A 15,046-nucleotide genomic window follows, 5' to 3' on the forward strand; every position below is an offset into this window, starting at 1 on the left:
TAAAGCAGATTTAATTGTTCAGCTCTTGAGGCCATGTGAGAGCCAAGACACTTAATTGTTCTTGGCAAAATATTGCATTCTTCTAATTAGAGTGATGAAGGCTATAACTTTTTTTGGTGTTCCTTTTGCTGAATCATCACCATTTCCCTTAAAGAGTAACTGTCAGGCTGCAAGAGCTAATTTAAACCTCTATTCTCCTGTGTTAAACAGTTTAGAAGGAAGCCAAAAAGACAATACTGAAGTTAAAAATCTCTCTTACTTTGATGTTTGCTGAACAGCAAGGCTGTATATTCACAAGCCCCTAAGAAGAACGACAGGCCGCATAACAGATACTGCAAAGCATTCTGGAGCTCCTTCTTCTCCCCACTGAACTTTCTTGGCCCTCCCCTTCATTTACCTATCCCACCCTAAGGCTGCTTACAGTGAGAAGTTACAGGCTCATGTTACAGCAGCTTGTAACCTCGTGCAGCCAAGCTCCCAGCACTGAAAAATCAACGTGCTTTTCACAGGGCACGTTCCATTAGAGCAGGGGTCTCAAACTCAATTTACCTGGGGGCCGCAGGAGGCAAAGTCAGGATGAGGCTGGGCCGCATAAGGGAATCAATCAATCAGCAGCTCCCGCGCTCCCTCCCCCCCCCCCCCCTTCCCTTGCATTGATTTTTATTTCAAAATAAAATTCACACTGAAGCAAACTATTTTGCCTATTTTACCTTCTAGTTCGCTTCAGTGCTCCCATTAGAAGTAATCCGCCGCATCCCCGCCGCAAAACGAGGGCTGCAGAGCCCCCAAATCGCCCGGGGGGGCAATCCGCCGGCATTTCCTGGAAGGGACAGAGCGTTCAGCTTCAGCTCTGCCCCTCCTGACGTCAATCGCGGTGCATCGCCGCCTCTGCCCCGCCCCTCTCACTCTTCCTTTACCGATTTGGGGGCTCTGCAGCCCTCGTTTAGCGGCGGGGATGCGGCGGATTACTTGGGAGCACTGAAGCGAACTATAAGTAAGCTTTTGCCGGTGCGGGCCACAAAATATTGTATCAAGGGCCGCAAATAGCCCCCGGGCCGCGAGTTTGAGACCCCTGCATTAGAGTATACTGCAGGAGTCCGGTATTGTTCCTAGCCACATGGCTAATTAATATTCACTTCACAGTAGTGTTGTCCGGATCATGAACCATTTTTTGTGAGTCAAATCATCAGGAAGCAAGGTGAGGGAGGATATTACATCACAATTGGCTTCATACAAGACAGACAAACATGGAACCTGCCATGAGCTGTCAGGAGCATCAGTCTCTGCAAATACTATATAAAAATTCTGTGAAATCCAATCGAGGACAGTGAAATGCATATGTAATGTAAGTACAGCCAATATTTAGCTACTGATATATGTGTTTTTTTTCTCTGAGACTCTATACCTAACAGCTCCTCTTTAATGCTTGCATATAATGGGCTGTGTTTGAGAGTTTATTTTTTTTTAATGTGCTGGAGTAAATTTGAAATGAACGCCTTTTACAGGTAATGTATACTGTATTAGCAATTTTGGCTGCAGAAATGCTTATGATGAAGTCCATATGTTCACATTGTGCTTTCATTCAAGCCTTTTCCAGGTATAAAAATGTATCTAGTCCTGTGCAGACATTTAGGACCGATGAACTAAATTTTAGTAAAGTTGCCATGCTCAGATAGCGCACGTCAATTTTACTGGTACTAACATCATGGGAGTAGAGTGCAAGCTGTTATGGTAATGTGCAGTGCGCTACTTGCATGCTACTCCTCTGCCTAGAACCGGTAAAATCAGGGCTGTAGAGTCGGTACAAAAATCATCCGACTCCGAAGTTTATGAAACCTCAGACTCCAGGTGCATAACCTAGTATCTGGCATCTTTGAAAGTACTTGTATGGTACCCAGCCACTTCTCCCAGAACACTGTTCTGCTACTGTATGCTACAGGCTTCTGAGAGTTCAATTTGTGATTCGCCCATTGCAATTTTTTGGTACCTGGAGACGGAGGGTTTCATAATCTGAGGAGTCGGAGTCAGGGCTGGGTGAATTTGGTACCAAATCCACAGCCCTGGTAAGTATTAGACTAAGGAGTCGGAAATTAAGTCAGTGGTTTCATAAACTGAGGAGTCAGATGATTTTTGTAGCGACTACACAGTCCTAGTCCTGCTTCATGTAATATTGCTACATTTTTAAACCAGTATTGTGTAATTGTGTGAACGGTCTGCTCATTACAGCACAGACTACCATATATTTGTGGAGTCCTTTATCCAGCAATTCTCCAGGGTGTTCAGGCACCTTCCCACATCACCCCTAGATTCCCCTTCCTCCCTCTACCATGTCCTGCCTGATGTGCTAATCAGTCATACTTAAGCTACGTACACGTTGCGATTTTTCCTGCAGCTGATTTTTTGCATGATGAGCAATTGTTCACGCAATTTCACAATGTGGGTACGTGTGTGAGATTACATATACAACATTTTGCGATGCGTTTGCATCCATTGTGTGCCATCATGTGATGATGCCTATTCCTGTGGGTTGGAAGATGGATCGGGGAACCTCATTAATCCTGTTGCGTCGCTGTGCATTTCCCAATCTATATCCAGGTAAGTACAGGCCTATAGCCACCAGTGAAAGCATGGTCTGCCAGTTTCTGTTAGAAATCATAATGCTATTCCACTCCCCATCAGGCGTCATAGTACTCTCTCCCTATTGCTTTTTGCAGTCAGCCTTCAATCTTTACCAGGCGTCACAGTGCTGCCCACTATCTGTCAGGAGGCATAGTGTTGCCCCCTAGCGCTGTAAAGCCTCATTCCCACAGCAAGACATCCGCTGTCATTTTGACAATCGTTTATTTTGCGCAATACTGCGTAATCATTATTTAACTAAAATGTATGAAACAACAGTTAAAAGACAGTCCATGAACCACGGCGATCATTCATTTTGAAAGACTGTCATGATTGATCACACCGCTAATGATCATTCAAATTATTCAGAATCAGAAACTTTATTTCGCCAAGCACGACTGGTCTTGCCCGGAATTGGGCTTGGCATACAGAGCTGAGTGTAGAAATATGCAAAAATATAAAAATACATCAATCACATCAAATATACAAAAATATAAAAATACAACAATCACATCAAATATACACACAGAGTTGAGAACACAGATAGTACAAAAGTTCACAGAGCAACAGACACTACTGTGGGCAGGCTTTTACAGTGAGCCGACGTGTAGGGGGGAGAATGGGAGAAAGATCAGCAGATGGGAATAGAGTGCATAGAGTTCAGCGAGTTTACGGCTGAGGGGAAGAAGCTGTTCCGGTGCCTTGAGGTCTTGGTGGCAATAGACCGGAATCTCTTCCCCAAGGGGAGCCGACTGAAGAAGCGGTAGCCTGGATGTGAGGGATCACTGGCTATCCTCCAAGCCCTGGAGCGCAGTCTTGAGTTGTAGAGGAGGTCCAGAGGGGGGAGTGGTTTGCCAATGATTCTCTCCGCTGATCTTATGACCCTCTGTAGCTTATGCCTGTCGCCCGGCGGAGGAACCGCCATACCAAACCAGGATGGAGGTGCAGAGGACAGATTCGATTGTGGCGGAGTAGAAACTCGTTAACAGTTTCTGAGACATACCAAACTTCTTCAGTTGGCGGAGAAAGAATAGTCTCTGTTGGGCTTTCCTCTGGATGAAGGTAGTGTTTGTTTTCCAAGTTAGATCATTGGAGATGCTAGTGCCCAGAAGGCGTGCACAAGGAACTCTTTCCACTTCTGTGTTGTCAATGCAGATTGGGGAAGTGGGGGTGGCGTGCTTCCTAAAGTCGATGACCACCTCAACAGATTTTGTGGAGTTGAGGACCAGGCCATTCTCCCTGCACCAGTGGCAGATCCTGTCTACCTGGTGCCGGTACTCCCGCTCGTCGTTTTTGGTGATGAGGCCCACAATGGTGGTGTCGTCAGCAAATTTGATCACTTTGACAGAGTTTGCTGTGGATCTGCAGTTATTTGTGTATAGGGAGAATAGAAACGGTGACAGTACACATCCTTGAGGGGCTCCTGTGTTTGTGGGCCTAGGTTGCGAGAGTATAGATCCTAGCTTCACGACTTGGGATCTGTTCGTGAGGAAGTCAGTGATCCAAAGTCGTAGGGTAGGGTGGACCTCGAGCGCAGTAAGATTCTCCTGAAGTATTTGGGGACTGATAGTGTTGAACGCCGAGCTGAAGTCTAGTAGGAGGACCCTGGCATAAGAGCCCGGCCTATCCAGATGATCATAGTCAGACTCCAGGCAGGTGTTTATGGCGTCACCGGTGGACCTGTTTGCTCTGTACGCAAACTGGAGCGGGTCCAGTCGGGCCACTGTGTAAAGTTTCAGGAGGGGCAGAACCATGCTCTCAAAAGTTTTCATGATGACAGATGTGAGTGCCACAGGCCTGTAGTTGTTGAGGTCGGAGACACCCTGTTTTTTGGGGACAGGAATGATGGTGGACCTCTTGAAGCACGCAGGGACTCTACCTTCCTGAAGGGATTTGGTGAAGATTGCGGAGAGATTATTCTTTTTTTTTTTTTTTTAAAGAGAATTTTTATTGATTTTTAACAGACAGCTCATAATAGAGCGTAACAAAAAACAAACATTTCCCAGAAACAATGCAGTTCTAGTTACAATACAGTGATTGGCAAGAGCGAGAACCATAATCATATAGTATAGAGAGCATAGAATATTGTAATGAACAGTAACAGGATTAACAAATCGTTACAGGGTGAATCTTAATGTAAAAGGCGAGCAGGAAATGGGGCCTTAACTATATTCCTAGATTAATCCAGGTTCAGATCCTGAACCGATATATTAATATCCAAATTCGGAATTACCGTATCCATAGAGTCAACCCATGAGGACCATATTTTAGTGAATTTTTTTGGTTGGTTGCGGGTCTGGTAAGTAAGTTTATACAGTGGAAGAGCCTGGTTGATTAGTTTCTTCCATTCGGTTAGATTAGGGGGATTACTGTTTTTCCATTTTAGTGTAATAGATTTTCTGGCGTAGAATAGTAAAATCCTAATAAGTGTTTTTTTCCCTGCACTACAATGTATATCTTGTATCATCCCCAGCATACAAACTTTGAATGATTGAATTATGGGAAGATCCAGAACATCTCTTAGAAAATGGATAACTGACTTCCAATAATCATTAACTTGAGGACAGAACCAGACGCAATGTAGAAAATCGGCCCGATCCTGTCCACATTTAAAGCAACGGCCATCATGACAAGGCGCCATCCGAGATAGTCGAATAGGCGACAAATACGCTTGATGCAGCCATTTCAGACCTATCATCCTATCATAGGCTGCAATAGTGGTTTTATGGTAGTTATCTACTATATCCAACCAATCCCCCTCCAGTATCTCATCTACCGCATCAGACCATCTCTTTTTTATAGACTCGAATTTGGGTGTTGTTTGGGAACTTAATAGGAAGTTATAATATTTCGAGATCTGTTTGGATCTATCATGATGTAACAGGAGTGTCTCCAGGCCCAAAGGGTGAGAGATTATTCTTTAGTAAAAATATTGCAGTGGTTAACACTCGTTCTAACAATTGTTTATAGGGATACATTTTGGGGAAAAATAAAAAGATGAAGGTTTGATTAAAACTTGTCCTAAAACTGTCACCTGTATCATATTGGCTCAAAGGTATTCCTGTAAAGTTAATGAGGTACTGTTTGTGCAGCTTTAGTTATCCTATACATCATCAGGATTTTTTTGAAGTTCATGTGACTGCAGTCCCCTTATTGCTTATTGTTTATTATAGAAAGGATTCCATACACTTGCCAGCGAACACCAAGCAATTAAAAAAAACAAAAACAAATCCCTGGGTTACAGGATCACTTCACATTACCTTTAACCTCTAGCTCAGCAGGAGTTTAGTAAATCAGGCCCCAAGAGTCTGCTATAGAGTTGTGTTTCCCACCTTTACCCCCCAGTGATTTTTATTAGGAATAGAATGTGAACTAGTCACTGGTAAGAAATGTAACCTCAGCAGACAGAGAATTTACAAGCCATGCTATTTGGTTTAGTAAATTGGTATGACTTTACTTTGCCTGACATTTATTGTATACTTGCTCTTGAATGCTACAGTCTGATTTTGTTTGACGATAGGACTTTATTGAAAAATAACTGAATTGGATAGTTTTCCACCTATTGCATATTTTATAAGTAACAATGTCAGTTTATTTTAAATTAATTGATGTGGCACTCATTCGAGGTTTGCACACTGCATTTTACTCTTTTATTAAAGTGGAACTAAACTTTAAGAAATGTAAACAGTAAAAAACAAAATAACATACATTATATGTGAAAAAAAAAATGATAGCGTAAGGACCTTCAAATGGGGTGATGGTAAATAACGATAAACAATGCTTAACAATCTTGATTAATTTACTACACCTCCCCACATCCCAGATAATAGAGAACAACTAAGCGCGAATGACATCACGTGTGACATCACGGTTTTCTGCCCCAGGTTACAGCACAAGATTTTAACTGCACCTGAATAGCACGCGTGGCCAGAAGGCTAATCTGACCGACATGAGAGCAGTTCAGCCTCCCAGCTGCTGGCTAATAGGGCCATTTAAGTGGAGTTAAAGGGAACCTTAACTGAGAGGGATATGGATGTTTCCTTTTAAACAATACCAGTTGCCTGGCAGTCCTGCTGATCTCTTTGGTTGCAGCAGTGGTTGAATCACACACCTGAAACAAGCATGCAGCTAATCCAGTCTGACTTCAGTCAGAACACCAGCACCTGATCTGCATGCTTGTTGAGGGGCTGTGGCTAAAAGTATTAGAGACACAGGATCAGCAGGAGAGTCAGGCAACTGGTATTACTTTAAAAAGAAAAATTCAAACCTGTAAGCTTAGCCAAGGGAAAAGTTAGATACTTTAACTCTGATGGATTCTCCAAAGGCTTCCCACGTCCTTCTCCAGACCAGGACTGGTCTACTCACTTCACTCATTCACTACATAAGGCAAAGGTGTTTGCGAAAAGAAAAACAAAACAACAGATCTAAAGCGGAGTACTTATGCTAGATTAAATGTTATCAATAACGACCACCTCTGACAAAAATCTAGCATATGTATGGCTTTTTTTCTGTTTTTGTAAGATCACTCTAGTCCTGACCATCCTTCTGAGAACTGGGCGCGTGCACTACTGACTCTATGCGCCTCTGAAAAATCTACAGTGCTAGATCATATCGACAAAACACATTGTTTCCTCACTTACCTAGTCCACAACAAGTCCCTACATTGTGTGCTGGAACATCATCCCCCCAACCCCTCCCATAACAACATAATGCATTGCTCGGCTGTAGCCTAGTGACATGTCAGTACAGAACTGTCACCCCATGGATTGAGTACCGATCACTTCAGGTGGTATTATATGTGCATTTGTACATAGCTTAGATTGCCTAGACAAGAGAGAACACTCAAAAGTGAAACTACCAGTGCATTTGTCTAATCCAGTCATTTATAAAGGATAAAGTTCTGATTCTGGCATCAGGTTAAAAAAGTTTGTTCGGTACTTTTCCGTTAGCCGGGCGTATCCGGCAGGTGGCGCTAATTACTATTCCCACTCCAGGCCGCCATGGATAGTAGGGAAAGCTGTAACTCTGGTGGAGTTTTGTCGCCAATAATACAGGATGTGCCCGGCTAACGGAAAAGAACCGTATGTTAATGCACACAAATCAGTTTCACAGTTTACTATTATTAGGACCACTCTGCAGTGCACAAGCATTGTACAGACATGCTTCTTAGCTATTCTTGATAAATGTGTACTGTTAAATAGCAGGGGAGGGAGGGATAACAGAGTGAGAGGTTTACAGCAGATGGAGAACATAAAATTACAATGTTCGCTAGTGTTGTTTATGGATCCAGCCAGAGGGCAGTTGTGCACATGCTAAATTGTTGTTTGAGCACCAAACAACTGTCTAAGCCAAAGACTGTCTGGCATGAGTATGAGACTTCCCATTCCACAGTGAATAAAAGGATAAAAAAAAAAAAAACATAAATAGGAAAAAAAATGAAACAAACACAGTATTCACCTTTACATCCACTCTGTAACTTTTGCTGCTCACTGAAGACCGACAACACAGACTCTGGAGATACAGCCACATGATTCTTCCAGACATCTTGTGTATAGAATTCCACAGTATGTGCCCCAGAAATCTTTGCAGTGATCTGTAAAAACTGCAGCAAGCTTTTGACACATTCCCTTACTTTCTCTGTGCTTGGAATTGTTAAATGTTCAAACATATTGCTGCAAAAAAAAAAAGCAAAGAGATACAGATATTATAAATACACATTAGAAAATATAAAACACAAATAAAAGAACTTTGTAATTAAGAAACATAAAAAGTAATGGATTTTAAAGCAATAATATTTTGCTAGTCATCAAATCGAATAAGCACCTTTTATTTATTTGCTCTACACTAATGCCACCATACCTCCCAACTTTTTGAGATGAGAAAAGGGACACTTAAGCCACGCCCCTGCCACACCCTCACCAAGCCTCTAGTCAAGCATACCATAAAGATTTCATAAGAAACATATGTTGTTTTATAATTCAAACCACACTGGTCCTTTCTATTCTGGTTCATTTTCCTTCATAGTAACATTTTTAAATTAGTAATATATCAATTTAAAGGTTGGGAATAAAGTTTAGAGTCAAACACATTTTTAGTATAGAAATATATATATTTACATAGAAAGAGGGACAAAGTCCTGAAAGAGGGACAAATGAGGGTGAAAGAGGGACAGAGGGACAGGGCTCCCAAAAAGGGACTGTCCCTCCGAAAAAGGGACAGTTGGGAGCTATGATACCACATATACATAATGCACATTTACAATCACATTATTTAGTTACAAAAACATTTCTGTGCATTAGAGGGATTTTCTTTCAGAATGATGATGATGATGATAATAATAAACATGAATATGCCTTTCCAGGGGTACTCACACGTCAAATATCTGTGCACGATGTAAATAATCAGCGCTTTACATGAGCAGATTGTTCTGCACTGCCATGCAGGCATGCAGCAATCAACACACATCAGCTCCCTGTCCACATTCTAACGTGCGTTCCATCTACTTCCGGGTCGCGGAAAAGTGACGTCACTGAGCCATGTGACTCCAGCAGCCCTTCTGGGGGTTAGTAATATGGCGGCGTCCAGAGCATGGAATGTGGAGGAAAGAAGCAGGGCTCGGGATGCTGGCTGGAAAAGGAAGGCAGCAAGTAGTAATCAGGGTGGAGATGGTGAAAGTGGCAGGCGGCTTACCAAGAGGAGAGAGGAGGCCGGTGGCTTCGGCGGAGTGGGAACGATGAGGAATCAGCGTGGTGGGCAGAGGCCAGTCTCCGGAAAGCATTGTGTACAGAGGCCAGCATCGGGGAAACATGGGGTATCTAGGCCAGGTTCTAGCCAGGTGAAAAGGAAATGGCGGCATGACAACCTTCAACACAAACGTTTTGAAGGAAGTGCAAAGGAAGGTAACTATCCAACAGGAGTACAAGATTTCTGCACTACTGTGACAGCTGTCTATCTTTAAAGCGTACCTGAGCCAAAATCGAATACTTATATATGAATGGGGAAGACTGGATCCTAATGAGGCTTACCTCGCTGGACCCTCCAAGCATTATTGACTTATTGCCAGTAATCTGTTCGGGGCCACGCTCCTCTTCAAGTACTTGCACAGCTGTGAATATGGCTGCCAGTGGCGTAGCTTAGGAGCTGTGGGCCCCGATGCAAGTTTTACATGGGGCCCCCCCAAGCACTCTATTCATAACAATTGATGCAGCGCACCAAAACCTGCCAATGGCAACTACAGTGTCAGAGGTGCAAGAAGGGGATGGGGAACAGTTTGTTACTGATTACCACTATTCAAAGTATCTATAGAAGTGATTATTATGAGCACAGGACCAATAGAGAGCTAATAGTGCAGTTCAGGGAGGGCCCTACGGGGCCCCTCTGGCCCAAGGGCCCCGATGCGGTCGCAACCTCTGCACCCCCTATTGCTACGCCCCTGATGGCTGCACCTAAGCCATAGCTGCTGGAACATAAGAGGCTCCCTTCTGTGCAGGCACGGCCATGCTCGCGCTAGCATAGGAGCACGCCCCAATTAGCAGGAGGGTCCCAAAAGGGGATGCCTCATTAGGATCTAGAGTTTTCCTTCTTAGGTAAGTATTTTGTTTCTAAACCCTAACTTCGGTTCTCTTTAAAGTACTTCTAAAACGCCACTCTTCTATTAGTTCTATTCACGCCACCGGCGTTCTGTGTGTAACGTCACACATGCATCTCATGCAATGCACTGGCGGCATGTATAGGGCTAATGCAGTGGTTCCCAACCTTTTTGGAGTCGTGACACATCAAACCTAACGTTCAGATCTCCGTGACACGTAGACTAAATGCATGTAATGAGAGACAGCGTTTCCCCACTAAATGCATATAAGAGACAGCGTTTCCCCACTAAATGCATATAAGAGACAGCATTTCACCAGTAAATGCAGGTAATGAGAGACAGCGTTTCCCCAGTAAATGCACATAATAAGAGACAGCTTTTCACCAGTAAATGCACATAAGAGACAGCTTTTCACCAGTAAATCCACATAATGACAAACAGCCAGTTGTCCCCAGTATATGTAGCCAGGGATATATGTGCCCAGTATATGTAGCCAGAGGTATAAGTCCCCAGTATATGTAGGCAGGTGTATATGTGCCCAGTATATGTAGTCAGGGGTATATGTGCCCAGTATATGTAGGCAGGGGTATATGTGCCCAGTATATGTAGCCAGGGGTATATGTGCCCAGTATATGTAGCCAGGGGTATATGTGCCCAGTATATGTAGCCAGGGGTATATGTGCCCAGTATATGTAGCCAGGGGTATATGTGCCCAGTATATGTAGCCAGGGGTATATGTGCCCAGTATATGTAGCCAGGGGTATATGTGCCCAGTATATGTAGCCAGGGGTATATGTGCCCAGTATATGTAGCCAGGGGTATATGTGCCCAGTATATGTAGCCAGGGGTATATGTGCCCAGTATATGTAGTCAGGGGTATACGTGCCCAGTTTATGTAGTCAGGGGTATACGTGCCCAGTTTATGTAGTCAGGGGTATACGTGCCCAGTTTATGTAGTCAGGGGTATACGTGCCCAGTATATGTAGCCAGGGGTATACGTGCCCAGTATATGTAGTCAGGTGTATATGTGCCCAGTATATGTAGTCAGGTGTATATGTGTCCAGTATATGTAGCCAGGTATCCCCCCCCCCCCCCCCCCCCCCCAGGAGGAGAGAGCGAGGGAAGGAGAGCGGCACCTCAGGGTGCTCTCGCTCTCTCCTCCGGAACGAAGTCCGGTGGCTGGCAGAGGTGCGGAACTTACCTTTCGTGTCTCCGTCTGGTCTCGTCGCAGGCGCGGGATGATTTGCCACTACTCTGGTCTGATCCAGACCAGAGCAGCGGCTGTGGCACCAGAACTTCCGGCGCTTGGAGCGACATGGAAGGTAAGTCCCGCCCGCTCCAAATGCCTGACCACAGTTACTTCCGGAGGAGAGAGAGAGCGAGGGAGGGAGAGCACCCTAAGGTGAGGGAAGGGGGGGGGGGAGAGATGGCCCCCTTCTCCGCCGCTTCCCACAGCTCTCCCTCCACTGCGCTGCTCTCCTCCGAGAGCTGACACTGTGACACATACCCGAAGCTGCCGCGACACATGTATGTGTCTCGGCACATGGGTTGGGAACCACTGGGCTAATGTAAGAGTGACGGGTTCAGACGATGGACAGACACCACGACACAGGACAGGTAATGTATACATGCACTTTTATACACTGGGGAAACAGCGCATTCATTGTTCGTCCCGATATCGCTTGCCGTTAATGCTGCCCTCCCAATCGAGCAAGTCGGCCTTTCATCTCAGAGCAGTGCTTTTCAGCGCTGCTAGATTTGGGCGCAGCCTGCGCCTCCATGGACTACAATAGGAATCATTCCTATTGCAGCACCCAGTGAGTAACGTCGGCTCCGTCTTCAGACGAGGTTGCTTAAAAAAACACAATCATTCGGCCTCCAGCAATCGCTGGAAGCCGAATTATTTCATTTCCCCACTATCCATTGCGGCCTGGAGGGGGAATAGTAATTAAAACGGCCCGGACTTGTGCATAAACAGGATCAGCCATATACCGCTGTATCCTGCGCCCAAGTCTACCGGCGCCGATTTCAAATGTACTCCTTCATCTTGCAGCATGTCCATCCTATAAATGTGATTAATTTGGCCCAAAATTGGTCATTGCGGCACCAATTTTAACATAATTTGATTATAATCTAATCGGATGGTCGATCAGCCACTAAGTCGCCTGACTTAAGGCCACCTTTACAGTTCACTAGATTCGACTATCGGATAGATCCCTGACAGATCAAATCTGACCTGAAATGGATCTATTACTGCCACACACTAGCCATAGATTTTTAATATATTTCAGCATGAAATCTACAAATGTATCAAACCGCAGCACTGCAATGTTTAATGCAATGCTTTAGGTCGTTACTCTATATTTTCTGTCAGAAGTATCAGAACTGGCCAAAAATCAGTTAAATGATCGCGCTGGCCCCGGCATTGATACCTAACAGATTCGACCAGAGTGTTCAAGTTGCCCAGATATCGATAAACACAGGCCCAGATTTACATCATAGGAGCCTATAGGCACAGATGTCTAAGCACTCTAGACTTGTATACAGTGGTAAAAAGAGTGGCACTCACTGTATAGCAGGGATTGGTGTGCCCAAGCCTCAAAAGGCCCCGTACCTTGGGATCTAAACAGTCTGCAAGCAAGGTAGAGGCTGGCACTCCAGTGTAAATAAAGCTCTTTTATTGAAACATCAATAAGAACAAGTGGCTATACGGCCGTATAGCCACTTATTTTTATTGATATTTCAATAAAAGAGCTTTATTTACACAGGAGTGCCAGCCTCTACCTTCTTTAGCTCTTTAGACTCTGCCCTCCATGAATGTACAAACCCTCACCAAACCGCACCGCGAGTGTGCTGGTTGGCCCAGCTGTTTCTTCTCATTTACTTTGCCCAGAGGCAACGTGCCTCCGACTGAAGGGAGATCTCATCTGTGGAATGCCGAGATCTGGGTGAGTTGTCTCTCATTTACACTCCGCTCAAAACTCTGCATAGGAAAGGAGGGCGGGAGGCGCTCTAGGATCAGAGTGAGCCGCCTTTCTATCATCAGGCACCTGTAGGCATGTGCCTTATGGTAAATCTGGATTAACATTGTACATCTAATAATATACGTTGGCCATAAGTTGAATACAGTATAACAATACAGTACCAGAAGACAACTCCCAACTGCAGGCTGAAAGAACATCTTTTGAGAAATACTGTACTAGTATTCAATACTGGATATATCATTGCAGCAATCACAGAAGACACTTTGTTAAAGTGAAATTTTAAGAAAGGCAGATTCTTACCTATGGAGAGTGAAGGCTCTGGGTCCTATAGAGCCTTCCCTTTCCTCTCATGGGGGTTGATTCACTATTTATAACGCACTGCAGCTTGATCAAATCCTGTTTAACCTACTGGTGTGTCTGTCATGAAAACCATAGTCTAAACAGCAGCAGTTTTATGTTGGGATGGAGCCTTTGACCAGAGTACAATTCCCGGCTCAAGCCAGTATGTTAAACAGCGAGGAGTCTTTGGGAAAGGCTTCCTAATGCTCCTGGTTGCCCGTCTAGCATGCACTATGTGGCTGCAGCCATAAAACGCTCTGAGTTTGTCAGAAGAAAAGCACTATATAAATGTTGTCTTATCTAAAAATGTTTACTAACTTTCATCAGGTTTACTTTAAAAGTATTCTTTTAATTATGTGTGTCATTTGATGGATTGAATCATCTGCTGGTGCTTTCCTTCCTTCCCCCAATTTCTTTTTCTTGGTTGCTGCGTTGGGGTCCTTTCTCACTACACATGTTGCAATAGCTTTGCAATGAGGTTGAAAAGTCCCATTGCGCATTAGAACCTGTGATGCGACGCATACAGTACATTGAAAATATGCTTCACTGCAATACTTTGCACCCTATGTGTACCTTATAAATATAATTCTAAGTCGTTGGGATGCATTTATATTGTCTCCTGCGTCGGAATGGATGTTCTGTGAAAGGACCCTAAGTGTTAGCAGCAATCATGAAAAGTCACATCACACGCTGGACGTTTCATCCTGGACACTTCATGTGGAGTCTAAGATTGGCTAAGCTTAGCACTTCCATGTTCCGCTGAAAAAGCAACCCAAGGCTCAAACAATGGAAAGCGCTGCTGAATGCTGGCAAATGTTTTTCTGCTCGCTAGCAGTACAGAAATAATACCCGCTGCTGCTGGTTCAGACGCCTGTGTGAACCAGCCTTAATTCAATGCTTTCTGAAGCGACCCTTTATTTAATACTTCATGTTTTCTGGATTCCTCAGCATAACATAACTTTCAGGTCCAGGTTAGGAAGTGGCATTAATTGTTGAGCTCTCCTCTCTGCTGGTTTTTGACTCCTGTAGACTAACCACTACTGAATTTCCAATGTTTTTTGCTTTTTAGGGCAAGGTTTTGCGTTATGGAGAAAACAGAAAGTTCAGCTACAGTATAAAAAGCTGCTAAGAAAACATCAGAAGACTGCAGTTCCTAAAGAAGACTTGTACGCTGTGAACTATCCTGAGCATCTGAAGCACCTCTACTTGGCGGAAGAAGAAAGACTGAAAAATCAGGAAAGTAAGAGGAAAGTCGAGAGAGAACTGCCGCTGATAACCGAGGATCAGGAAGAAGAGCTCTGCCAAACAGTAGAAGAACATACAGAAGAGCTCTCCCAGGCAACTGAACAACACAAGGCAGTTTTGTAAGTTGACTTCCATTAACTTGCAGTGCTACTCTAACCCCATCCTGCCATGGTTGTGTTCATAGCATCCATGTGTTAAAGGACTTATGATGCGAATCCTGAAAAAAGAGTTATGTACTTTCTTCAAAGAGCATTCCTCTTGGGAGACCACGGTG

The 15,046-nt window shown here is 44.2% G+C and overlaps 2 protein-coding genes across 2 annotated transcripts in view; one reads left to right on the forward strand and one right to left on the reverse strand.

Moving 5' to 3' along the window:
* The window catches only part of METTL25 (methyltransferase like 25), a 231,543-nt gene extending 222,425 nt beyond the window's left edge, over nucleotides 1-9,118 (reverse strand). Inside the window, exons 1-2 of the mRNA XM_068276853.1 lie at nucleotides 8,988-9,118; nucleotides 8,074-8,288 (exon numbers count right to left, since the gene is read on the reverse strand). Of these exons, the coding sequence (XP_068132954.1) occupies nucleotides 8,074-8,284 (211 nt within the window). The 5' untranslated portion in view covers nucleotides 8,285-8,288; nucleotides 8,988-9,118. The remainder of the gene's footprint in view (nucleotides 1-8,073; nucleotides 8,289-8,987) is intronic.
* Nucleotides 9,119-9,136: 18 nt separating this feature from the next.
* The window catches only part of CCDC59 (coiled-coil domain containing 59), a 17,291-nt gene continuing 11,381 nt past the window's right edge, over nucleotides 9,137-15,046 (forward strand). Inside the window, exons 1-2 of the mRNA XM_068276854.1 lie at nucleotides 9,137-9,515; nucleotides 14,597-14,891. Of these exons, the coding sequence (XP_068132955.1) occupies nucleotides 9,188-9,515; nucleotides 14,597-14,891 (623 nt within the window). The 5' untranslated portion in view covers nucleotides 9,137-9,187. The remainder of the gene's footprint in view (nucleotides 9,516-14,596; nucleotides 14,892-15,046) is intronic.

This window comes from Hyperolius riggenbachi, chromosome 3 (genome assembly GCF_040937935.1).
Source record: "Hyperolius riggenbachi isolate aHypRig1 chromosome 3, aHypRig1.pri, whole genome shotgun sequence".
Lineage (NCBI taxonomy): Eukaryota > Metazoa > Chordata > Amphibia > Anura > Hyperoliidae > Hyperolius > Hyperolius riggenbachi.